The following is a 26,135-nucleotide window of genomic DNA, read 5'->3' as shown; positions in this document are numbered from 1 at the left end:
TTGAAAAATACAATGACTGAATTGAAGAATTCAAGAGAGTTTCAAAAGCAAGCTCAACTATGCAGAGGAAAGAATAAATGATCTAGGAGACAACACATTTGAAATTATCCATCAGGGAAGAAAAAAAAAATAAGAGTGAAGAAGGGTGAAGAAAGGCAATGGGACTTATGAGACACAATCAGTGTGTGTGTATGTGTGTGTGTATATCTATATCTGGAATTCCCATCTGCTGGGAATTCCAGAAGGAGAAGAGAAAGGTACAGCAAGTATACTTGCTTGTTTAAAGAAATATGTATAAAAATGTCTGAAATTTCAAGAGAGGAATGGACATCCAGATCAATGGGCCCAAAGGATCCCAAGTGTGTTAACTCAAATATGGTTTCATCAAGACACGTAATTAAACTGTCAAAAGTCAAAAGCAAAGAAAGAATTTTGAAATTAGCAAGAGAAAAGAGAGAAGTTACAGACAATGAAACCCCCATAAGTGAATTTCTCAAAAAAAATCTTGTCAAGCCAGGAATGATACATTCAGAATATCAAAAGAAAAACCTTTCAGCCAAGGATTCTACACCCAGCTAAGCTATTCCTGTCCTCCAGAAATAAAGGAGAGAAAAAGGCTCTCCCAAACAAAAACTGAGGGAGTTCATCACCACTAAACTTATCTTACAAGAAATGCTAAAGGAGTTCTCTGAGTGGAAGTAAAAGGACACAAATTAACCCCTTTAAACAGGAAAGTAGCATAAAACTCACCAGTAATAGTAAATATATAGTCAAAGTTAGATTCTATAATATGGTAATGGCATGTAATTCACTTATACCTCTAGTTTAAAAGTGAAAAAATAAATGTTGTAAAAATAACCATAATTACAATAATCTGTTATTTGTTTACATAATATGAAAAAGTAACTTTAACATCAATAACCTAAAATGCCAGAGGGAAAAGTAAAAGAGTAAATTTCAAAAACCATGTCAGTTTAAAAGTTATAATTTTAAGATATTTTATGTAAGCCTCATGATAATCACAAGGGGAAAATCTATAGTAGTCACACAAAAGGTGCTTCCCAGGTGGTGCAGTGGAAGGAATTCACCTGCCCATCCAGAAGACACCAAAGATGCAGGATCGATCCCTGGGTCAGGAAGAGCCCCCAGAGTAGGAAATGGCAACCCATTCCAATGTTCTTTCCTGAAGAATTCTATGGACAGAGGAGCCTGGTGGATTGCAGTCCAGGGTGTTGCAAAGAGTCAGACATGACTGAGTAACAGAGCGCACACACACACACACACAGTCACACAAAAGAACATGATAAATAAGTCAAAGCAAAATGACACCAAAAGACATCAACACACACACACACACACACACGACAGAAAGCAGGATAAGAAGCAAGGAAAAATAGATGTACAAGATAGTCTGAAAGTTATTTATGAAATTATTAGTCCTTATTTATTAGTGCAAATACCTTAGTGGCTCAGATGGTAAAGAAACTACCTGCAATGCAGGAGACTTGGGTTCAATTCCTGGGTCAGGAAGATCTCTTAGAGAAGGGAATGGCTAACCACTTCATAATACTCACTTCAGTATTATGCCTGGAGAATTCCATGGACAGAGAAGCCTGGCGGGCTACAGTCCATGGGGTCTTGAAAAGAGTTGGACACGACTGAGAAATTTTCACTTTCACTTTTTACCTATCAGTAATTATTTGTTTGGTTGTTTTTAATCACTAATTTTTCAAAAAATAGTCTTATTTATTTATTTTTGGCTGTGCTGAGTCTTTGTTGCTGTGTGGGCTTTTCTCCAGTTGCAGTGAATGGGGGCTACTCTCTAGTTGTGGTGCACATACTTATCATTGTGGTGGCTTCTCTTGTTGCTGAACATAGGCTCTAGGGCATGCAGGCTTCATCAGCTGTGGTTCCTGGGCCCTAGAGCACAAGCTCAATAGTGCAGCACACCATATGTGGAATATTCCCAGATTAGGGATTGAACCCATGTCTCCTACATTGGGAAGTGGATTCTTTACCACTGATCAACCAGGGAAACCTAAATAATTGCTTGAAACATAAATGGATTAAATTCTCTAATCAAAAGACAGAATGACTGAGTGAATAAAAAACAAGAAGTAATGATATACTGCCCACAAGAGAATCATTTTTGCCTTAGAGATGCACATCGACTGACATTGAAGGGACAGAAAAAAATATTCCAAGTAAACACCCCCCCTCCCAAATGCAGGGGTAAACTTAAAAAAGTGAAAAAAGACAAGGAGGTTATTATCTAATAAGGGCTCAATCCATCAAGAAAATATAAAATTGTAAATATATATGCACCCAACATCAGAGCACCTAAATGCATAAAGCAAAATCTAAGATAGGTAAAAGCAGAAAGAACAGCAATGCAATAATAGCCAGGAACTTTAATACCTGAGTCAACAATGGATAGATCATTCAGACACAGAATCAATAAGGAAACAGCACGTTTGAGTGATGATATAGATGGACCTAAGACATATACAGAACATACCTAACAACATCAGAACATACATACCTCTTAAGCACTCATGGAACACTTTCTAGGAAAGCCATCTGTTAGGTCACAAAACAATCTTACCAAATTCAGTAAGACTGAAATCACACCAACTATTTTTTCTGAATACAATGATATGAAACTAGAAATCAATTACAGAAAGAACATTGGAAAGTTCTTGATATATGAGAATTAAACAACACTCTCCTGAACAACCAATGGCACAAAGAAGAAATTAAAAAAGAAATAGAAAAGTTTCTTTTTTTAAAAATTTATTTTTAATTGAAGAATAATTGCTTTACAACATTGATTTCATTTCTGTCATACCTCAACATGAATTAGCCATAGGTATACACATGTCCCCTCCTTCTTGAACCTCTCTCCCACCTCCCACCATTTCCCATCCCTCTAGGTTGTTACAGAACCATGATTTTAGTTTCCTTAGTCATACTGCAAACTTCCACTGGCTATTTTACATAAAGTAGTGTATATGCTTCCATGCTACTCTCTCCATTCATCTTACCCTCTCCTTCCTCCCTCTCCACCCATGTCTATAAGTCTGTTCCCTATGTCTGCATCTCCATTGCTGCTCTGCAAATAGGTTCATCTGTACCATCTTTCTAGATTCCATGTGTGTTAATATTTGTTTCCTTCTGACTTACTTTGCTCTGTATATAGGCTCTAGGTTCATCCATCTCATTAGCACTGACTCAAATGTGTTCCTTTTTATGGCTGAGTAATACTCCATTGTATATATGTACCATGGCTTCTTTACCCATTCATCTGTCAATGGATATCTAGGTTGCTTCCATGTCCTAGGTATTATAAATAGTGCTGCAGTGAACATTGGGGTACATGTACCTTTTTCAATTTTGGTTTCCTCAGGTTATATCCCTAGAAGTGGTAATGCTGGGTCATATGGTAGTTTTATTTTTAGTTTTTAAAGGAATCTCCATACTGTCTTCCATAGTAGCTGTATCAATTCACATTCCCACAAGCAGTGCAAGATTTCTTTTTCTCCACACCCTCTCCAGCACTAGTTGTTTGTGGATCTTTTGATGATGGTCATTTGGACCGGTGTGAGGCAGTATCTTATTGTAGTTTTGATTTCCACTTCTCTAATAATGAGCAATGCTGAGCATCTTTTTATGTTTTTATTAGCCATCTGCCTGTTTTCTTCACAGAAATGTCTGTTTAAGTCTCTTCTCCACTTTTTTATTGGGTTGTTTTTCTGGTGTTGGGTTTATGAGTCCTTTGTATATTTTGGACATTAAACTTTGTCAGTTGTTTCATTTGCTATTATTTTCTCCCATTTTAAGTGATGTCATCTTACCTTGTTTATAGTTTCCTTTGCTTTGCAAAAGATAAGTTTAATTAGATCCCACTTGTTTATTTTTGTTTTTATTTCCATTATTCTAGGAGGTGGGTCATAGAGGATCTTTCTATGATTATGTCACACAGTGTTCTAGGTACATTTTCTTCTAAGAGTTCTATGGTTTTTTACCTTATATTTAGGTATTTAATCCATTTTTATTTTATCTTTGTGTATGGTGTTAGGAAGTGTTCTAATATCATTCTTTTACACATAGCTGTCCAGTTCTCCCAGTGGCACTTATTGAAGATACTATCTTTCCCCCATTATATATTCCTGCCTTCTCTGTCAAAGATAAGGTGCCCATAGATGTATGGGGTTATCACTGGGCTTTCTATCTTGTTCCATTCATCTATATTTCTGCTTTTGTGCCAGCACCATACTGTCTTGATTACTGGAGTTTGTAGTATAGTCTGAAGGCAGGTAAGTTGATTCCTTCAGCTCCATTCTTCTTTCTCAAGATTGCTTTGGCTATTTGGGATCTTCTGTGTTTCCATATAAATTGTGAAATTTTTTGTTCTAGTTCTTTTAAAAATGCCATTGGTAATGTGATAGGGATTGCATTGAATCTATAGATTGCATGTGGTAGAATAGTCATTTTAACAATATTGGTTCTTACAACCCAGGGTCATGTAATATCTCTCTGTTTATGTCACCTTTGATTTCTTTCATCAGTGTCTTGTAGTTTTCTGTATACACTCTTTTTGTCTTCTTCAGTTCAGTTTGGTTGCTCAGTTGTGTCCGACTCTTTGTGACCCCATGGACTGCAGCACACCAGGCTTCCCTGTCCATCACCAACTCCCAGAGCATGGTCAAACTCATGTCCATCGAGTTGGTGATGCCATCCAACCATCTCATCCTCTATCATCTGCTTCTCCTCCCACCTTTGTCTTTCCCAGCATCAGGGTCTTTTCCAATGAGTCAGTTCTTCACATCAGGTGGCCAAAGTATTGGAGTTTCAGCTTCAGCATCAGCCCTTCCAATGGATATTCAGGACTGATTTCCCTTAGGATTGACTGGTTTGAACTCCTTGCAGTCCAAGGGACTCTCAAGAGTCTTCTCCAACACCACAGTTCAAAAGCATCAATTCTTTGGCACTCAGCCTTCTTTATGGTCCAACTCTCACATGCTGATATGACTACTGAAAAAACCATAGCTTTGACTAGATGGACCTTGGTCAGCAAAGCAGTGTCTCTGTTTTTTAACATGCTCTCTAGGTTTGTCATAGCTTTTCTTACAAGGAGCAAGCGTCTTTTAATTTCATGGCTGCAGTTACCATCTGCAGTGATTTTGGAGCCCCACAAAATAGTCTGTCAGTGGTTCCATTGTTTCCTCATTTATTTACCATGAAGTGATGGGACTGGATGCCATCTTAGTTTTCTGAATTTTTAAAAAAAATTTTAATTGGAGGCTGATTTCTTTACAATACCATAGTGGTTTTTGCAATACATTGATATGAATCAGCCATGGATGTACATGTGTTCCCCATCCTGAACACCCCTCGACCTGAATGTTGAGTTTTAAGCCAACTTTTTCACTCTCTCCTTTCACTATCATCAAGTGGCTCTTTAGTTCTTCTTCACTTTCTGCCATAAGGGTGGTGTTGTTTGCGTAAATGAGGTTATTGATATTTCTCCCAGCATTTGTGAGTCCAGCTTTGCTTCATTCAGCCAGACATTTCACATAATGTACTCTGCATATAAGTTGAATAAGCAGGGTGACAATAAGCAGGGTGACATACTCCTTTCCCGATTTGGAACCAGTCTGTTGTTCTATGTCCAGTTCCAACTGTTGCTTCTTGACCTGCATACAGATTTATCAGGAGGCACGTAAGGTGGTGTGGTATTCCCATCTCTTGAAGAATTTTCCAGTTTGTTGTGACCTACACAGTCAAAGGCTTTGGCACAGTCAATAAAGAATAAGTAGATGTTTTTCTGGAACTCTCTTGCTTTTTCAATGATCCAATGGATGTTGGCAATTTTATTTCTGGTTTCTCTGCCTTTTCTAAATCGAGCTTGAACATCCAGAAGTTCACAGTTCACTTACTGTTGAAGCCTGGCTTGGAGAATTTTGAGCATTACTTTGCTAGTGTGTGTGATGAGTGCAACTGTGTGGTAGTTTGAACAATCTTTGGCTTTACCTTTCTTTGGGATTGGGAAGAAAACTGACCTTTTCCAGTCCTGTGGCCACTGCTGAGTTTTCCAAATATGCTGGCATATTGAGTGCAGCACTTTAACAGCATCATCTTTTAGGGTTTGACATAGCTCAACTGGAATTCCATCACCTCCACTAGTTTTGTTCATGGTGGTGTTTCCTAAGGTCCACTTAACTTCAGACTCCAGGGTGTCTGGCTCTAGGTGAGTGATCACACCATCGTGGTTACCTGGGTCACGAAGATCTTTTTTGTACAGTTCTTCTCTGTATTCTTACCACCTCTTCTTAATATCTTCTGCTTCTGTTAGGTCCATACTGCTTCTGTTTACTGTGCCCATCTTTGCATGAAATGTTCCCTTGGTATCTCTAATTTTCTTGAAGAGATCTATAGTCTTTCCCATTCTATTGTTAACCTCTATTTCTTTGCATTGATCACTGAGGAAGGCTTTCTTATCTCTCCTGTTATTCTTTGGAACTCTGCATTCAAATGGGTATATCTTTCCTTTTCTCCTTTGCTTTTCACTTCTCTTCTTTTCTCAGCTATTTGTAAGGCCTGCTCAGACAACCATTTTGCCTTTTCCTTTTCTTTTTCTTGAGGATGGTCTTGATCCCTACCTCCTGTACAATGTCATGAACCTCTGTCCATAGTTCTTCAGGCACTCTGTCTATCAGATCTAATATCTTATCTATTTGTCACTTCCACTGTATAATTTTAAGGGATTTGATTTAGGTCATACCTGAACGGTCTGGGCTTCCTGGTGGCTCAGATGGTAAAGCGTCTGTCTGCAATGCGGGAGACCCGGGTTTGATCCTGGGTCGGGAAGATCCCCGGAGAAGGAAATGGTAACCCACTCCAGTACTCTTGCCCGGAAAATCCCATGGAAAGAGGAGCCTGGTAGGCTACAGTCCGTGGGGTTGCAAAGAGTCAGACACGACTGAGGGACTTTACTTACTTACTTACTTACTTGAATGGTCTAATGGTTATCCCTAGTTTCTTCAATTTAAGTCTGAATTTGGCAATAAGGAGTTCATGATCTGAGCCACAGTCAGCTCCTGGTCTTATTTTTGCTGACTGTACAGAGCTTCTCCATCTTTGGGTGCAAAGAATATAATCAATCTGATTTCAGTATTGACCATCTGGTGATGTCCATGTGTAGGGTCATCTCTTGTGTTGTTGGAACAGGGTGCTTGCTATGAACACTGTGTTCTCTTGGCAAAACTCTGTTGGCCTTTGCCCTACTTCATTTTGTACTCCAAGGCCAAATTTGCCTATTACTCCAGGTACCTCTTTGCATTCCAGTCTCCTATGATGAAAAGGACATCTTTTTAGCGTGTTAGTCCTCGAAGGTCTTGTAGGTCTTCATAGAACTGTTTAACTTGCTCTTCAGCATTACTGGTTGGGGCATAGACTTGGATTACTGTGATATTGAATGGTTTGCCTTGGAAATGAACAGAGATCATCCTGTCATTTTGGAGAATGCACCCAAGAACGGCATTTCAGACTCTTTTTGACTATGAGGGCTGCTCCATTTCTTCTAAGTGATTCTTGCCCAAAGTAGTAGATATAATGGTCATCTGAATTAAATTTGCCCATTCCAGTCCATTTTAATTCACTGATTCCTAAAATGTCCATGTTCACTCTTGTCATCTCCTGTTTGACCACTTCCAATTTACCTTGATTCATGAACCTAACATTCCAGGTTCCTATGTGATATTGTTCTTCACAGACATCTTACATGTCTCCTTAGGTAAGTTTATTCCTAGATATTCTATTCTTTTTGTTGCGATGGTAAGTAGGGTTGATTCCTTAATTTCTCTGATTTTTCATTTTTAGTGTATAGGAATGCAAGCAATTTCTGTGTATTGATTTTGTATCCTGCAACTCTACTAAATTTGCCAATTAGCTCTAGTAATTTTCTGGTAGTATCTTTAGGGTTTTCTATGTACAGTATCTGCAAATAGTGATCATTTGAATCTGTCATCTGCAAATAGTGAGAGTTTTACTTTTTTCTTTCCAATCTGGATTCCTTTTATTCTTTTTCTTCTCTGATTGCCATAGTTAGGATTTCCAAAATTACATTGAATAATGGTGAGAGTGGACACTCTTGTATTGTTTCTGATTTCAGAGAGAATGCTTTCAGTTTTTCACTGTTTAGAATAATGTTTGCTGTGAGTTTGTTGTATATGACCTTTATGATGTTAAGATAGGTTCCTTCTACGCCCATTTTTGAAGTTTTTTTTTTTTTTTTTTAATCACAAATGGGGCTGAATTGTGTCCAAAGCTTTTTCTGCATCTATTGAGATTATCATATGGTTATCTTTCAATTTGTTAACATGGTGTATCACATTGATTGATTTGCATATATGGAAGAATTATTGCATTCCTGGGATAAATCTGACTTGATCATGGTATATGATTTTCCTTAAGAGAAACAGAAAAGTTTCTTGATACAAACCAAAATGAAAACATAACATACCAAAATGTATGTGATGCAGAGAAAGCAGATAGATCTTAGAAGAGGAAAACTCATAGCAACAGAACCCTACATTAAGAAATAAGAAAGATTTCAAATAAACCTCCTAACTTAACACCTCAAGGAACTAGAGAAAGAAGAATAAATTAAGCTCAAAGTTAGTTGAAGAAAGGAAATAAAGATTAGAGGAGATTAAATGAAATAGAGACTAAAAAGATAAACTAAAAACTGGTTCTTTGAAAAGATAAACAAAATTGACAGATCTTTGGCTAGACTAGGCAAGGGAAAAAGAAAGAACCCGAATCAAAAAAATTACAAATGAAAAAAGAGACATTACAACTGGTTCAAAGATATATAAAGACTCCTTGGGGCTACTATGAACAACTATATGCTAACAAACTGGACAATCTAGAACAAATGGAAGAATTCTTAGAAACATATAACCTATAAAGGCTGAATCAGAAATAGAAAATCTGCAGACAAGTGAGGAGACTGCATTAGTAATAAAAAATTTCCCAGCAGAGAAAAGCCCACAGCCAGATGGCTTCACTGGTGAATTTTACCAAACAGTTAAAGGAGAATTAATGCCAATCCTACTCAAACTATTCTCAAAAATCAAAGCGGGAAAACTCCCAAACTTACTTTACATGGCCAGCATTATCTATTCTAAAAAAGACACCATAAGAAAAAAAAAATTACAGATCAGTATTCTTGACCCAAAAATTCTCAATAAAACATCAACATTCTAAAATCCATAGCACATTAAAAGGATCATTTACTATGATTAAGTGATTTATTCCAGAGATGCAGAGGTGTTCCAACATTTGCAAATAAATCAGTGTGATACACCTCATAACAAAATGGATAAAAATTATGTGATCATCTCAATAGATGCTGAGAAAGACTCTCACAAAATAAAACATCTGTTCCTGATTTAAAAAAAAACAACTCTTAACAAATTAAGTATAGAAGCAGCATATCTCAACATAACAAAGACCATAAATATGATAAGTCCACAGCTAGTATCATGATCAATGGTGAAAGGCTGAAAGTTTTTCCCATAAGATCAGGAACAAGACAAGGATGTCCACTCTCGAAACTTCTATTCAATATAGTTCTGGAAGTCCTACCCAGAGCAATAAGTGGAATCAAGGGGGAAAAAAAGTACCAGAAGTGGAAAAGAAGAAAAAATATCAACATTTGCAGTTGACATGATATTACATATTCAAAATCCTAAAGTCTCTACCAAAAAGTTAGATTTAATTGACAAATTCAGTAAAGTTCCAGGATACAAAAGAATTTCTTTTGTACACACTAATAATGAATTATCTGAAAAAGAAATAAAATGATGCCACTTAAAAGCATCAAAAACAATGAAGTACTTATGAATAAATTTAACCAAAGAGACGAAATATCTCTACAATGAAAACTACAAGATAAAGATGAAAGAAAATGAAGTAGATACAAATAAAGGGAACACTATCCTGTACCCATGGATTGGAAGATTTAACATTATTTAAAGCTATCTATTGATTCCTTTAGAGATTTTCACTTAGAGCTGGCCACCAGTTTGCTATTAAAAACCTGGGGTAGCTCTTCCTTTGCTGGAGCAGCCGTGAAGAGATACCCCACATCCATGGTAAGGGAAAACCAAGTAAGATGGTAGGCACTGAGAGAGGGCATCAGAGGGCAGACAGACTGAAACCACAATCACAGACAACTAGCCAATCTGATCACAGGACCACAGCCTTGTCTAACTCAATGAAACTAAGCCATGCTGTGTGGGGCCACCTAAGATGGATGGGTCATGGTGGAGCAGTCTGACAGAATGTGGTCCACTGGAGAAGGGAATGGCAAACCACTTCAGTATTCTTGCCTTGAGAACCCCATGAACAGTATGAAAAGGCAAAAAGATAGAACACTGAAAGATGAACTCCCAAGGTCGGTAGGTGCCCAATATGCTACTGGAGATCAGTGGAGAAATAACTCCAGAAAGAATGAACAGATGGAGCCAAAGCAAAAACAATACCCAGTTGTGGATGGGACTGGTGATAGAAACAAGGTTCGATGCTGTAAAGAGCAATATTACATAGGAACCTGAAATGTTAGGTCCATGAATCAAGAAAATTGGAAGTGGTCAAACAGGTTCACAAGAGTGAACATTGACATTCTAGGAATCAGCGAACTAAGATGGACTGGAATGGGTGAATTTAACTCAGATGACCATTATATCTACTACTGTGGGCAGGAATCCCTTAGAAGAAATGGAGTAGCCATCATGGTCAACAAAAGAGTCCAAAATGCAGTACTTGGATGCACTCTCAAAATCGACAGAATGATTTCTGTTCGCTTCCAAGGCAAACCATTCAATATCACGGTAATTAAAGTCTATGCCCCAACCAGTAACGTTTAAGAAGCTGAAGCTGAACAGTTCTATGAAGACCTACAAGACCTTCTAGAACTAACACCCCCAAAAGATGTCCTTTTCATTATAGGGGACTGGAATGCAAAAATAGGAAGTCCAGAAACACCTGGAGTAACAGGCAAATTTGGCCTTGGAGTACAGAATGAAGCAGGGCAAAGGCTAATAGAGTTCTGCCAAGAGAACACATTGGTCATAGCAAATACCTTCTTCCAACAAGAGAAGGCTCTACACATGGACATCACTAGATGGCCAACAATGAAATCAGATTGATTATATTCTTTCCACCCAAAGATGGAGAAGCTCTATATAGTCAGCAAAAACAAGACTGGGAGCTGACTGTGGCTCAGATCATGAACTCCGTATTCCCAATTCAGACTGAAATTGAAGAAAGTGGAGAAAACCACTAGACCATTCAGGTATGACCTAAATCAAATCCCTTATGACTATACAGTGGAAGTGAGAAATAGATTAAGGGACTAGATCTGATAGAAAGAGTACCTGAAGAACTATGGACGGAGGTTCATGACATTGTACAGGAGACAGGAATCAAGACCATCCCCAAGAAAAAGAAATGCAAAAAAGCAAAATGGTTGTCTGAGGAGGCCTTACAAATAGCTGCAAAAAGAAGGGAAGCAAAAAACAAAGGAGAAAAGGAAAGATATACCCATTTGAATGCAGAGTTCCAAAGAATAGCAAGGAGAGATAAGAAAGCCTTCCTCAGCGATCAATGCAAAGAAATAGAGGAAAACAATAGAATGGGAAAGACTAGAGATCCCTTCAAGAAAATTAGAGATACCAAGGGAATATTTTATGCAAAGCGGGCCTCAATAAAGGACAGAAATGGTAGGGCCGTAACAGAAGCAGAAGATACTAAGAAGAGGTGGCAAAAATACAAAGAAGAACTGTACAAAAAAGATCATCACAACCCACAATCACGATGGTGTGATCACTCACCTAGAGCCAGACATCCTGTAATGTGAAGTCAAGTGGGCCTTAGAAAGCATCACTACAAACAAAGCTAGTGGAGATGATGAGCTATTTCAAATCCTAAAAGATGATGCTGTGAAAGTGCTATACTCAATATGCCAGCAAATTTGGAAAACTCAGCAGTGGCCATAGGATTGGAAAAGGTCAGTTTTCATTCCAATCCCAAAGAAAGGCAATGCCAAAGAATGCTCAAAATACTGCACAATTGCACTCCATCTCACACACTAGTAAAGTAATGCTTAAAATTCTCCAAGTCAGGCTTCAGCAATATGTGAACTGTGAACTTCCAGATGTTCAAGCTGGTTTTAGAAAAGTCAGAGGAACCAGAGATCAAATTGCCAGCATCCGCTGGATCATCGAAAAAGCAAGAGAGTTCCAGAAAGAAAAACATCTACTTCTGCTTTACTGACTATGCCAAAGCCTTTGACTGTGTGGAGCACAATAAACTGTGGAAAATTCTGAGAGATGGGAATACCAGACCACCTGACCTGCCTCTTGAGAAATCTGTATGCAGGTCAGGAAGCAACAGTTAGAACTGGACATGGAACAACAGACTGGTTCTCAATAGTAAAAGGAGTACATCAAGGGTTGTATGTTGTCACCCTACTTATTTAACTTATATGCAGAGTACATCATGAGAAACGCTGGGCTGGAAGAAGCACAAGGTGGAATCAAGATTGCTGGGAGAAATAGCAATAACCTCAGATATGCAGATGACACCACCCTTATGGCAGAAAGTGAAGAAGAACTAAAGAGCTTCTTGATGAAACTGAAAGAGGAGAGTGAAAAGTTGGCTTAAAGCCCAACATTCAGAAAACTAAGATCATGGTATCCAGTCCCATCACTTCATGGCAAATAGATGGGGAAACAGTGGGAACGGTGGCTGACTTTATTTTTCTGGGCTCCAAGATCACTGCAGATGGTGACTGCAGCCATGAAATTGAAAGACGCTTACTCCTTGGAAGGAAAGTTATGACCAACCTAGACAGCATATTAAAAAGCAGAGGCATTACTTTGCCAACAAAGGTCCATCTAGTCAAGGCTATGGTTTTTCCAGTGGTCATGTATGGATGTGAGAGTTGGACTATAAGGAAAGCCAAGCGCAGAATAATTGATGTTTTTGAACTGTGGTGTTGGAGAAGACTCTTGAGAGTCCCTTGGACTGCAAGGAGATCCATCCTAAAGGAGATCAGTTCTGGGTGTTCATTGGAAGGACTGATGCTGAAGCTAAAACTCCAATAGTTGGGCCACCTGATGCGAAGACCTGACTCACTGGAAAAGACCCTGATGCTGGGAAAGATTGAGGGCAGGAGGAGAAGGGGATGACAGAGGATGAGATGGTTGGATGGCATCACCAACTCAATGGACATGGGTTTGGGTGGACTCCAGGAGTTGGTGATGGACAGGGTGGCCTGGTGTGCTGCAATTCATGGGGTCGCAAAGAGTCAGACACGACTGAGCGACTGAACTGAACTGAACTGATAGATTCAACACAATCTCTATCAAGATTCCAATGGCATTTCTTACAGAATTAGAGAAAAGTATATAGTACTAAAAATTATACAGAGCCACAAAAGACTCTGAAGAACCAAAGCAATCCCGAGAAAGAAAGAAGTACATAGTAGGCAGCATCACATTTTCTGATTACAAGCTGTGTAGCTATAGTTATCAAAACAGTATGGTAATGACATTCAAACAGACACACACCAATGGAACAGAATCAAGAGCCCAGAAATAAACCTATTCATATAGAATCAAGCCATATGTCACAAGGGAGCCAAGAGTAATCAATGGAGAAAAAAACAGTCTTTTTGACAATAGTGCTGGGGAAATTGAATAATCACATGCAAAGAATGAAAGTAGATGCCTATCTTACACCACTCACTAAAATTAACTTGAAATGAATTAGACTTGATTCAAAGAGTAGAAACCATAAAACTACTAGAAAATAACAGGCAGTAAGCTCCATGACATCAGTGTTTGCAAGTTTTTTGGAATATGACACTTAAAAGCACAAGCAACAAAATTAAAAAAATTTTTTAATGGGACTATATCAAAGTAAAAAGCTTCTGCACAGCAAAAGAAACCATTAAAAAAATCAAAGGATAACCTATAGAATGAGAGAAAAATATTTGTAAACCATGTATCTGATAAGGGATTAATATCTAAAATGTAGAAGAACTTGTAACTCAACAGCAAAATAATAATAATAATAATAATTTATTATGGACAAAGAACCTGAATACATTTCTCCAATGAAGAGAGATATGAAAGGTCAACATGTACATGAAAACCTATCAAAAAGACAAGAGATAATAAATGCTGACAAGGTTGTGGAGAAAAGGGAACCCCTCTGTACTATTGGTAAGATTATAGATTGGTACAGACACTATAGAAAACAATATACATGTTCCTCAAAAATTAAAAAATGGAACTACAGCATGATCCAGCAATTCCACTTCTGGGGATATATCTGAGGAAAATAAAAACACTATGTCAAAGAGATATCTGCACCTTCATGTTCACAGCAGCATTCATTTACAATAGCCAAGACACGGAAACAACTTAAGTGTCCATTGAGGGATGAATGGATAAAGAAACTGTGATACATAAACATACACTGAAATGTTTTTCAGCCATTAAAAAGATGGAAATCCTGCCATTTGGAAAACACAGATGGATCTTAACAGCATTATGTTAAGTGAAGTAAGTCAGAGAAAGACAAATACTGTATGATCTCACTTATACATGAAATCTAAAAAAATGCAAAGATAAAAACCCAAACTCATAGAAAAAGAGATTAGATTTGTAGCTACTAAGGCAGACAGTGAGGTCAGGGAGGAAACTGGAAGACATGGTCAAAAGGTATAAACTTCCAGTTATAAGAGAAGTAAGTATTACAAAAGTAATAATGTACAACTTGATGACTATAGTTGACACCTGTTATATGGTATATACCAAAGTTGTGAAGGGAATAAATCCTGAGTTCTTATTACAAAAGGAAAAAACCATGTTTTTCTTTTTGTATCTACAGGAGACGATGGATGTTAACTAAACTTGTAATCATTTCACAACATATCTGTCAAATCATTATGCTATACATCTAAAACTCATATAGTCCTGTATGTCAATTACATCTCAATGAAACTGGGAAAAAATGTTAAAATCCCCTCTATGAGCAGTCATCTTAGGGCCCATATTAGTCTCCCTCATTTAGGCATTCACAGAGGCAAAGTAAAGAACTAAATTCCTGAGGAGGGGCTGTGTCATGGCCGTGACTGGGTAGACCTGCTCTGGGTGACCGTAAGGCGTCTGCTTCATCTTTGCATCCTTGCCTTCCCAGATGGGAATATCCTTTGTCTGATGACAGATTCCCTAGACTTCGGCAATATTAAGCACTACAGTTCAATCAAAAGGATTGGAGACTATCTAACAAGTCTAATTATTTCTTTACAACTTAACTCCCAAAACATACTACAAATGCATTAAAACATACAGAAAGTGAGCTCCACGGTATCTCTTATGTATACCCAAAACAATTTTAAAGCATGTCATGTGGCCAATCAGCGAGACTGTTGTCTGTTAACACTTGTTCTTCACCTATTGGGGTAATCGTGGGCACAAGCCATGGGCAGGCCTCACCTCTTGGACACAGACAACTCCATTTTCTCCAGCATTATCCCGCATCTTTTTTTTTTTTTCATCCCACATCTTTTAACTCTGAATTACCAATTCCCAAATTAAAAGGAAAGAATCAATTTTCCTTCACAGAAGAAATTATTTTATTCCACTTGAAAAAAGTATACAGTTCTTTGCCTGGCAAAAGTCTTTTTCTCGTAAGTCTGCATCCTGCCTTGTGAATTTAATGGTAACAAAATGTTAGAGAAACTTGCCGTCCTTGGGCACAGCACACAAACACTTGACTAGAAAGGCATTTATATGATCAAAACATTTCCTGTAGCAATGATTCACAAGTTCACTTTTTCTTTAAGACTAGCTTGACTTTGAAGAAAACATTTAGTTTTAAGATTTAAATTTGCTAATTGAACCCAGGGCAAAACAGTTTTTCACATAATTGAGAGGAGAAACTGAAAACCCATCTCAAGTACTCATCCACCACATTCCCCTTTCTTACATGAGCTCTCTTAAATTGATCTCTAGGCTGAAGGTGTCAAATGCCTTAAACCTACCAAAAGCTCAGCATTTGTGCATCATGTTTTTCTCCCTGGAGGCAGACCTTTCCAAGGCTCAGCCACCCTGGCCAATTTCCACTCCTCCATGGGACCAAGGCTCCTACCCTCACCCCAGTCACCCTTACTACAACAGTAAGGCCTCAGAGGCCAACCAGGCCCTCCGCGAGCTTCCAAACTTAACACTGCTATGGCCTTGTCAGAGAAGATGGGCAAACCTCAGGCCTCTCTTTTTATGGTTTTCCACAGCAAGGGTCACCTCTAGGCTCTACATTGTGCTCAGTATTTTAACATCATGAGTTACATTGTATTCACCCAAAGAAAGGTGACTGAGTCCTAATCCTGTTCCATGACTCTAGAAGTCCTAAGAATGGGGTCAAGGAAGCAGAGCAAGTACATCCATTCTCCCTGCACCACTCTGCCAGGAGCACACGGGGGCCAGCAGATGCTGGCTGGTGACTGCTCAGCCTTAGAAATGTCACGTGTTGGGACCTGGGTGACAAGGCCCTCGTCTTTCTCCCTATACCTACTTCACTCGACACAGATCAGAAACAGCTCCCTCTCAGGATGCTGACTTGGGGAATCCAGTTAGCAATCACCATGGAAAAGGTCCTCAGGTGAAACTGGGCCATGGCCTTCAAATGTTCTGGCCAGGAAGTGCCGGCTGCACCATGAAGAGCTTAAAATGTGCCTGTGTGTCAGATTAAGGAGCGCTAAAATTATGAGGAACAGAACTGCTATCTACTCAATATTCAACAGTTTAGATCCAGGGCTTTCAAAATTCTAGATATGACATAAAAAAGCTATCTGGGTATAAATGTGAAGCAGGGCTTGTTACAACTGTAATGTATCATGCCCTGAAACAGGGCGGCACCTCATTATTGCACACTGTCTTTGCTGGAGAGATACAAAACATCATTTTTCAGAGCCAGTCAACCCACTCCAGTGTTCCTGCCTGGAGAATCCCAGGGACGGGGAAGCCTGGCGGGCTGCTGTCTATGGGGTCGCAGAGTTGGACACAACTGAAGTGGCTTAGCAGCAGCAGCAGCATCCCTCCACAGTAGACAGTGGACAAAGCAACACAGACAGACAAAGCTGACACCAGGGTCTCCCATATGCAGGTCCATCTGCCAAGGCTATTCATCTCCGTCCAAGCATGTCCAACTTGAGGGCCTACAGTGCTATTGTGAAGACACACAAGTCCAGTCCACTAAATGCCTTCAAGGAGCAGCATTTGCCATGTGTAAACGTCTCTCCTGTCGCTCTTCTCTGGATTTAAGAGGCTGAGAATGCTGATGTTTTGGCTCCCACAGGCTTGGATGAGTCCACTCCCCATGATGAATGTGATTGAGAACATGATGATGACTACTGAAATCTGTCCATATGTCACAGAAAAAAAAAAAAAAATGCAGCATGCTAAGATATGGACAACATCAGTGGAAGCCTAAGTGCTAAAGCTGGCCTGATTCCTTAGAAACAAGAGCTAGTTCCCCCCGTGTGTGGTCTGACTGAACTGGCTGTCTGAAGAGGGGATGGTTGGCATTGGAATTGCTAATCTGGGGGCTTGCCCTGGAACTGCATTCCCTGCCATGGAGCCATTAGGGATAGCAGTTGTATTCAAGATACTAGGGGTCTCACTAGTAGCTTGTATTTTAAAATAGACTAAATAAAACACTGGTAAAACAACTCCAATTAGAAGCATGATAAAAACAGCATTCCACCACTGAATTCCACAGTCTGCACCATTTGTCAGTGTCTTTGGAGGAGCAGGAAGCAGTGGCTGACTGGAGGTCTCTATGGAGTAACTTTCACTCAAAAAGATTTCTGACTGAACTGCATGTTCAATATTCTGGTCAATGCCCTTAAAGAAATCCGTCAGTGAGCTAGATGAGGCACTGGCATTGACAGCTGCTCTGTCTGGGTCTGGCTGCTCCTCGAACGTCACTCTGGTCTCTGAGGATGAGTTCAGGAGGGGTCTGAGTTCTTTGTGGGTCTCTGTTAGGATCCCGTGGTTTTTCACTGGAATCTTAATAGATTTTAAAGCATATAAGTCTTGTTCTCTGATGAAGTTGTTGACTTTCTTGATATCTGCAACCTAGGGAAGCCATAAAGACAAACATCACAAAATATGTAAAGCTGTTTAAAACTAATATCCAAAAAGTGGCACTTAAAACTTCCTGGGTGATGGTCCACACCCACATCACTTAACAATCTGACGAACACTGGAAAACTGTTTAACTATACACAAAATTGAGTTCAGGCTGAATAATGTTTTTTGGCTTTAACTCAGCCTTAATGTACAGCTTAATCATCAAATTTTTGTATAGACTCACAAATTTGAGCAATTCAAGATCAGTTTTGGAAAAGAATTTATTGTTTAAAGTGTGCCTTCAATAAAAAGCCTTAAGGTGAAACACTTCATGGTAAAAGGAGGCTGTAGCCCTTTCTGCATTTAACTTTTTAGGCAACAGTGCCCCTGTCTGGCTGACTTCTCTCCCGCATCACAATGTAATTTGGCATCTGCAGTAGGTATCAGCATTCAGCAAACACAAAGCCTTAGCCAGCTCTACTGACACTAGGACCTAGTTCATCTGCAACAACTTCTTAAAAGGTGTGCTCTAATGATTCTACTACATTTTCCTTTCCAGATGTACTGTATGGTCTATAAACTTATTTTTAAAATAAAAGCAATCTAGAGTTAATTCAGCTTGAGGCTTTCAGAACACTTTTTATAACTAGAAACATGCACAGAGTATGCATCAAGTTGGAAACTACAGACTGACACCTTCCATTTCAATACTATGACTTGAGAAAGGAACGTGACCTGAGTTTTAAAGACTCACAACAAAGTTTATGACAAAGTCATAACAAACTCCCCTCATACTCAAACTTAAAGATTTAAAAAGTAGGGGGAAATGTAAGTCAAAGACAAATCCTCCCTCAAGTGATTGTTTGAAAACTTACCAAAAGCGTCAGAGATAGATTCTAAGGTTTTAACTCCTAAGTCCATTTAAACTAGAATGTAAATACAGTCAACAGACTTCATCCAAATCAATCATCTTCGTTATTTTAATTATTTAGCAATTGCTTTTACCATTTAATTGTATTGGGGTACATCTTGTAACTTAAGGTACTTAAGATATTTTTGTCTTTGATCCTAATAAGCTAACATCAAATTTATTTACTTCAAATAGGAAAACCGATCACATATTAGATAAATTATATAGTTCTTTTGGATTTGTTAAACATTAGCATTCCAAGAAGCCCACTGTGTCTATTCAGGTCTTTGTAGGAAAGGATTCAATTTTTAGCCCTTGCTCTATAAACCATTTAGTATGCCTACAGAAGCTGATTATAAGGATCAAATAAAAATCTCAGTACAATTTAGAGACCATTATGAGACCCAGGGGGCTTTCCAGGTGGCTCAGTGGTAAAGAATCTGCCTGCCAATGCAGGAGATGCAGGTTCGATCCCTGGGTCAGGAAGATCCCTGGAGTAGGAAATGGCAACCCACTCCAGTATTCTTGCCTGAAGAATCCCATGGACAGGGGAGGCTAGATGGCGACAGTCCATGGGGTCACAAAGAATTGGACATGACTTAATGACTGAGCAGTTTTGCATGTGTCCCTGGAGACCAGTTTAATACCCTGGGAAATGACAGTTCCACACAACATGTTGAGTCATTTGATCCCTGTCAGATAAATAAGAGACCCTTCAAGGATAAAAGGATTTTTTAAACAAGTAGCTTATATAGCCTTGGAGAAAGCCATAGAAAATAGTAGCACAGTGCTAGCAAAATGAAATAGTTTGAATCTAGAAGAAAATGCAACAATTCAATAAATACCCTCCTACTTACTTTGCCATTGTTAATCACTCTGAATGCTAAAAACATAATTAAAGAGAGAAACAGGGTTATATAGATACACAGCATACAAAGGATAGATCATGCACTTCTGAAAGAAAGAAGGCAAAAATTTACCAATCAAATAAGCTACAATTAGCAAGAAAGGTTTAAAAACAGAAAAGTAGCAAAAAAAAAAAAAAGGCAAGCACACCAAAGAAATCTTGGATAAACTCTGCCTGGCATCTCTGGCCCCATTATATGTTAAATAAAATGTGCTCAAAAGAGAAAAAAAGGTTTCAGAATTTCAGTTTGGAAGGACAAGGAAGACCAGAAGTACTGTGCAGACAGAGAACTGTCCCATCACCTGAAATTCCTAATTCCCCTTTCTCTCTGATGAACAGGTCATTCCACTTGCCTTCCATCTCTAGCTAGATAGGAGTGTCCTTTACTCTAGAACAGGCTTCTCCCAACCACTTCTGGGGGTCAGGAAGAGGTAGGAAGGATCCCCCCTTCAGTGAGCACCTCTGTTCCTCTAAACACAGGGCCAAGGGGCAGGTGGCGCCTTCTCCTGTGGGGTTTCTTACTTTGCAGCCATACTGAAGAGCGAGCTTGTTGAGGTTGTCCCCCTGGGCCAGCTCCCGCTGCAGCAGCACCACGTCCCCTGCTCCTGACCGGCGAGGGTGGTGGGCACCCTTCTTCTGGCCCTCCTTGCCCCGGGGCCGCAGGGCCACTCGGTGGGACTCTTCCTCAGAGGAGTCCTCGGAGTCCTCAACACCATTCTCAAACACGTAAACGTGGCTGGTCGGAGTCCTACAGACCACAGCTGGGCCTTGGAAGGTCTTGGTTATCACCTCCTTCTGCCTCATTTCCTTAACTGAAAACCAAACCCCAAGGTTAATTCCACACAAGGCATATTCATTCCTCTGGGACTACACTGAAGATAAATGTCTTCTTCTTGTTAGAGATGACTTCTTTCCCTAAAATAAATACCCAACACACACTCATGACATGTGTTCAGTATTTTGTGCACAAAAAATGTCAAAACGTATTTATGCTGCCTGAGATGAAGGGAGAGATAGGCAAATAAATACAATTTTCCCTAAATACATATTTTTTTTTTTGAGCAAAAAACAAGAATCCCCTTTCTTCTCCCTTTATTCCTCATCCATTGCTATGTCTTCCCAAAACCCACAGACGTGGAGAAATAACTTCTGTTTTTGGTCCTGGAGTAATAAAGCAGGAGCTGGGATCACTGACGAGAGGTAAGGACTGCTCCCAGCTTCCTTCCTTGCACTGAGCCTTAAACTCAGAACCTTTTACAAAAAAATTCTTGCTCAATACTTCAAGCATTCCAAAGTAGTTTTACTTAAGGTCAAGACTAAGAGCATTTGCTTAGAAGAATTATGAGACTAAATACTCTGATCTTGAAACGGTTTGAATTATGTAACAAGTGAAGCAAGTTAAGGGGAAGATTTCTGTCCAACTAAGGAATTCGTCCGGTTTCTCACAGCTCCCTTGGCCTTCAGAACCTTCCCAAGTCTGGTTTTTATTTTCACTTCCAGACAAGTGCAGAAGCCACAATACAGCCTTTTCGCTCTCCAAGTGGCGCGAATGAACTTCCAGAAATGAAATCTCAAAACCGGGAACGACAGCCTGAAACAATTGGCACTGGGGTTCTTGGGAGGCAGAAGGGGTGCGGGGAAGAGCGGGGCCGCGGAGCGACCCCTCCCTAGCCCTAGCCCCCTCTCCGCACTCCGGAGCCCCCACCGGCTCGCAGGAGGGAGGTAAGAGGCGGCTCTCCGGGTGTCCGAAGGTCACCCGCGGCGGCCCGGGCTCGAGCGGCCCTTCCCGTCGGAGCTCAGCGCCTGCAAGAAGCCCCGGGGCCCCAGGGCCTCAGTTTCCCTCGGAGCTCCTTCCGCGAAAGGAATGCGGACCCCCAAACAGGAGCTAAGAAAAAGTCGGGAGCAGCCAGTCCTCTGCTCAGACCGGCGGAGTCCCAAGGTTCCACAGAGGCACGACCTCCGACCTCCACCCCAGAAACCTCCGGCCAGCCCTCGACAGTCTAGGTCGCGGCACCTCCAACTGCAGGAGGGTAACCTCAGAGCCCCAGGAGTGGCGGCTGGACACCCAGACGACAAGCGGGGCGACGCCACTGCCCCGAATTAGACCGTCTCCCCCCTCCAGTAGGCCCGGTACCTCAGCACCCGGGATCCACCGAGACCCGCCGCCGCCGCCACCGCCGCGCCTGCCGATTGGCTGCGGAAATCAGCTGGTGTCTGGGGGCGGGAACGGCGAGGTAGCCAATGAAATCAGTGATGGGCGGCTCCGGCAGTGCGGAGAGGTCGGCACAGGACCTGCGAATCCCAGGCCAGGGGCGGGGCCGAGGCCGGCGGCGGGGCGGGGCCGAGGCCGGCAGCGGGGCGGGGCCCAGGCGGAGCTCCCGGACAGAACCTCGCCACACCCGCCTGACTGCGGGTGCCGAGCTCCCTGGCCGGTCCTGGCTTCTGTCTCTCCCGGCTCTCCGCTGAGCCTCCGCGCTCTCACCCCCGTCTGTCTGTGATATGTAACGACAGCTCGGGTACCTAGTAGAGGGTAGCTGAGGCCTCCGGCGAGAAGGAGCCCCAGGGCATCTGTGTGGGAGGGTGAGGGCTCTCCGCAGCCTGGGCCTTCTCTGGTCTGAACACAGGAGTTTGCTCCGCCGCGCCCCGCCCAAGAGGATAAAAAAGTCCACCGGTGTAAGACAGTGAACCGCGCAAACAATGAACAAAGAAACATAATTTATCAAGTGTCACGTGGTGGAGGGCTCCTTAAGCTTGTTGTTGTTGTTGTTCGGTCTCTCAGTCGTGTCCGACTCTGCGCCCCCATGGACTGCAGCTCAGGGAGCTTGTTCGAACTCTTGTCCGTTGAGTTGGTGATGCCATCCAACCAGCTCATGCTTTCTCGTTCCCTTCTCCTTCTGTCTTCAATCTTTCCCAGCATCAGAGTCTTTTCCAATGAGTCATCTCTTCTAATCAGGTGGCCAAAGTATTGGAACTTCAGCATCAGTCGCTCCAATGAATATTAAGGACTGATTTTCTTTAAGATTGACTGGTTTGACGTCCTTGCAGTCCGAGGGACTCTCAAGAGTCCTCTCCAACACCACAGTTTGAAAGCATCCATTCTTTGGAGTTCAGCCTTCTTTATGGTCCAACTCTCACATCCATACATGACTTCTGGAAAAATTATAGCTTTGACTATACAGACCTTTGTCGTCAAAGTAATGTCTCTTCTTTTCAATAAACTGTCTAGGTTAGTCATGTCTTTTCTTCCAAGGAGCAAGCATCTTTTAATTTCATGGCTGCAATTGCCATCCACAGTGATTTTGGAACCCAAGAAAATAAAGTTTGTCACTGTTTCCACTGTTTCTGCATCTATTTGCTATGAAATGATGGGACCGGATACCATGATCTTAGTGTTTTGAATGTTGAGTTTTAAGTCAGCTTTTTCACTCTCCTCTTTCACCTTCATCAAGAAGCTCTTTAGTGCTGCTTCACTTTCCTTGAGCTTAAACGTGATTAACTCTTTCATATACTAAATAAAGAACCAACGTTTAAAATTTCAACCCAAGATAAGGAAACCAAAATTTAAAGACAAGGGTAATCTGGGGAAAACAGATGCAGCAAAATATTAAAATCCTTAGCTGAGAGAGACCTCATTGAATTAATAAGAAACACACTAAGATCCCAATAAGATGAGCAAACAATTTTGCACAAGCAAAACACAGTTAAAAGCCCATCAGGGAAGAGAAATTGAAACTCGCTAACCATCAGATTAAACAATAAAGCAGAAGGAGTAAAACAATAAGATCTCAGAAACCCCTTCTATGGCTTTTCATCCCCTTAGAATAAAAGTCAATTTATTCATCTTGGTAGACAAAGTCCAGGATGGTGTGAGGGCTCCAATGAATTCTCTGCCATTCTACCCGTTTCTTTCAGCCATGCCCCACTTTTCTCTGGGCTTTAAACATCCAGATCTCCCACCCCTGGCCCTTCAGAGGACTGTCCCTCCCTCAGCTGCTGGCTTGACTAGACCTTCTGACTCTCTGGCCCTGCCTAAGTCACCTTCTCAGTAGGGTCTTTCTTTTCCACCCAATATACATATGTGTGCTCTCCATGTTCTGGCAGATCATTCTGCTTCTTCATCTTCCCACCTAATTTACTTGTTTTAGTGCCAGAGTCCTCCTGCCCCTAATTATCATCTCTGTTTTGCTCACCACTCCCAGTGCCTAGCTAAGTGCTTCCACTTAGTAGGTGCTCATTAAACAGTGTTTCAGTAGGAGAGACATTAAGTGACCCAACTGAAGGACGCAGGAAGGAAGTAGCGCTTCAAAATCCAGTTCCTTCTGTGTGTGACTCCAAAGGCCCAGTTCTCTGGCCCAAAGCACTTGGCCATGGCCTGGTAGATTTGGCAAGCCTAGGAGTCAGAATTTAAAAGTGTGGTTAATGGGAGAAGAGTCAAAACATAACCTGCAAATCTGAATGAATATAGCCACACTCTGATCGGTTATAGTTGCTTCTTTCATTCAACATGTCCAATAAAAACCAAATTGAGAATCAGGAGGGACTTTAGGATTACTGCAAGAGGAGAAAGGGATTGCTGCAGTGGGGTTGGAGGAGATGGCTCTGACTATAAGGTCTGCAAGCATCTAAGAGTTAGGCAGAAAGTGTTGGTCTCTTACAGAGAGGAGTAAACAAGACTAGAAAGAACCAGGTGTGGGGAAGTGGGATGAAAGGTGGCAGAATTCAGCATATTCTCAACTGGAATGCTGACTCAGCCTGAGGCTGGATCAAAGTTCATTCAACGGCCTGGAGGATGGAAAGAAGTTTAAAGCAAATCTGGTTAATAAGCATTTTGTTCCAATTGACAAATGGGGACAAGAGGCTCAGTTTATCATTTATGAGGCAAAGAAAAGGAATTTGTTTCTGACCTTGTCATAACAAATGACATCTGTGAGTCTTCTCTAAGTCATGTGAGGACATGGTTCTTTGCCATATGAGAGGTGGTTCTTTGCAATAACCCATACTCCACAACACAAAGAGGTTGGGAGGTTGATTTTAACTTTCATTGTTTTCTGAAAGCACAGGGGTTGCGTAAAGTTCAACATTGTCCGGTTTATATCAATGAATCTCTGACCATGTGTCAAGCCCTGGAGCACAGTGGGAAATAAAGCTGGCAAATGGGGCTTACATTTCTAGAGGGAAGATGAGCACAAAGTATACACAGAACAACTATACAAAAAAGGTCTTAATGAGCTGGATAATCATGGTGGTGTGCTCACTCATCTAGAGACAGACATCCTGGAGTGGGAAGTCAAGTGGGCCTTAGGAAGCATTACTGTGAACTAGGCTAGTGGAGGTGGTGGAATTTCAGCTGAGCTATTTCAAATACTAAAAGATGATGCTGTTAAAGTGCTGCACTCAATATGCCAGCAAATTTGGAAAACTCAGCAGTGGCCACAGGATTGGAAAAGGTCAGTTTTCATTCCAATCCCAAAGAAAGGCAATGCCAAAGAATGTTCAAACTACCGCATAATTACACTCATCTCACACGGTAGCAAAGTAATGCTCAAAAAAATTCTCCAAGCCAGGCTTCAATAGTATGTGAACTGTGAACTTCCAGATGTTCAAGCTGGATTTAGAAAAGGCAGAAGAACGAGAGATCAAATTGCCAACATTCACTGTATCATGGAGAAAGCAAGGGAATTTCAGAAAAACGTCTGCTTCATTGACTACACAAAAGCGTTTTACTGTGTGGATCACCAAAAGCTGTGGGAAATTCTTCAAGAGATCGGAATACTAGACCATCTTACCTGTCTCCTGAGAAACCTGTATTCAAGTCAAGAAGCAACAGTTAGAGTTGGACATGGAGCAATGGACTGGCTCCAAATTGGGAAAGGAGTATGACAAGACTGTATATTGCCACCCTGCTTATTTAACTTATATGCAGAGTACATCATGCGAAAAGCCAGGCTGGATGAATCACAAGCTGGAGTGAAGATTGTCAGGAGAAGTATCAATAGCCTCAGATATACAGATGACACCACCCTAATGGCAGAAAGTGAAGAGGAACTAAAGAGCCTCTTGATAAGGGTGAAAGAGGAGAGTGAAAAAGCTGGCTTAAAACTCAACA

The 26,135-nt window shown here is 40.8% G+C and overlaps 1 protein-coding gene across 3 annotated transcripts; it reads right to left on the bottom strand.

Moving 5' to 3' along the window:
- Positions 1 to 15,458: 15,458 nt before the first annotated feature.
- LYSMD4 (LysM domain containing 4) lies at positions 15,459 to 22,243 on the bottom strand. 3 transcript variants are annotated; one of them, XM_043490347.1, is made up of 3 exons: positions 22,164 to 22,243; positions 20,552 to 20,841; positions 15,459 to 18,218 (listed from the first exon to the last, which is right to left on the bottom strand). In XM_043490347.1, exons 2-3 carry the CDS (start codon positions 20,831 to 20,833, stop codon positions 17,607 to 17,609), a joined length of 894 nt encoding a protein of 297 aa, XP_043346282.1. In that variant the 5' UTR covers positions 20,834 to 20,841; positions 22,164 to 22,243; the 3' UTR covers positions 15,459 to 17,606. The 3 variants fall into 3 exon arrangements, with proteins under 3 accessions (XP_043346282.1, XP_043346283.1, XP_043346284.1); XM_043490348.1 differs by lacking the exon at positions 22,164 to 22,243 and adding an exon at positions 22,044 to 22,159; XM_043490349.1 differs by lacking the exons at positions 20,552 to 20,841; positions 22,164 to 22,243 and adding an exon at positions 19,980 to 20,486.
- Positions 22,244 to 26,135: the final 3,892 nt, after the last annotated feature.

This window comes from Cervus canadensis, chromosome 17 (genome assembly GCF_019320065.1).
Source record: "Cervus canadensis isolate Bull #8, Minnesota chromosome 17, ASM1932006v1, whole genome shotgun sequence".
NCBI classification, from domain to species: Eukaryota; Metazoa; Chordata; class Mammalia; order Artiodactyla; family Cervidae; genus Cervus; species Cervus canadensis.
Note: the sequence above shows the minus strand (reverse complement) of the source record. Positions and strands in the feature narration are given on the sequence as shown.

What these genes read in the sequence shown, in the direction of transcription:
- LYSMD4 (XM_043490347.1), bottom strand. Translation starts at nt 20,833, where the DNA reads ATGAGGCAGAAGGAGGTGATAACCAAGACCTTCCAAGGCCCAGCTGTG. An exon ending in CTCTTCAGTATGGCTGCAAA is followed by an intron (nt 18,219 to 20,551) that starts GTAAGAAACCCC and finishes TGGCTTCCCTAG; the next exon opens with GTTGCAGATATCAAGAAAGT.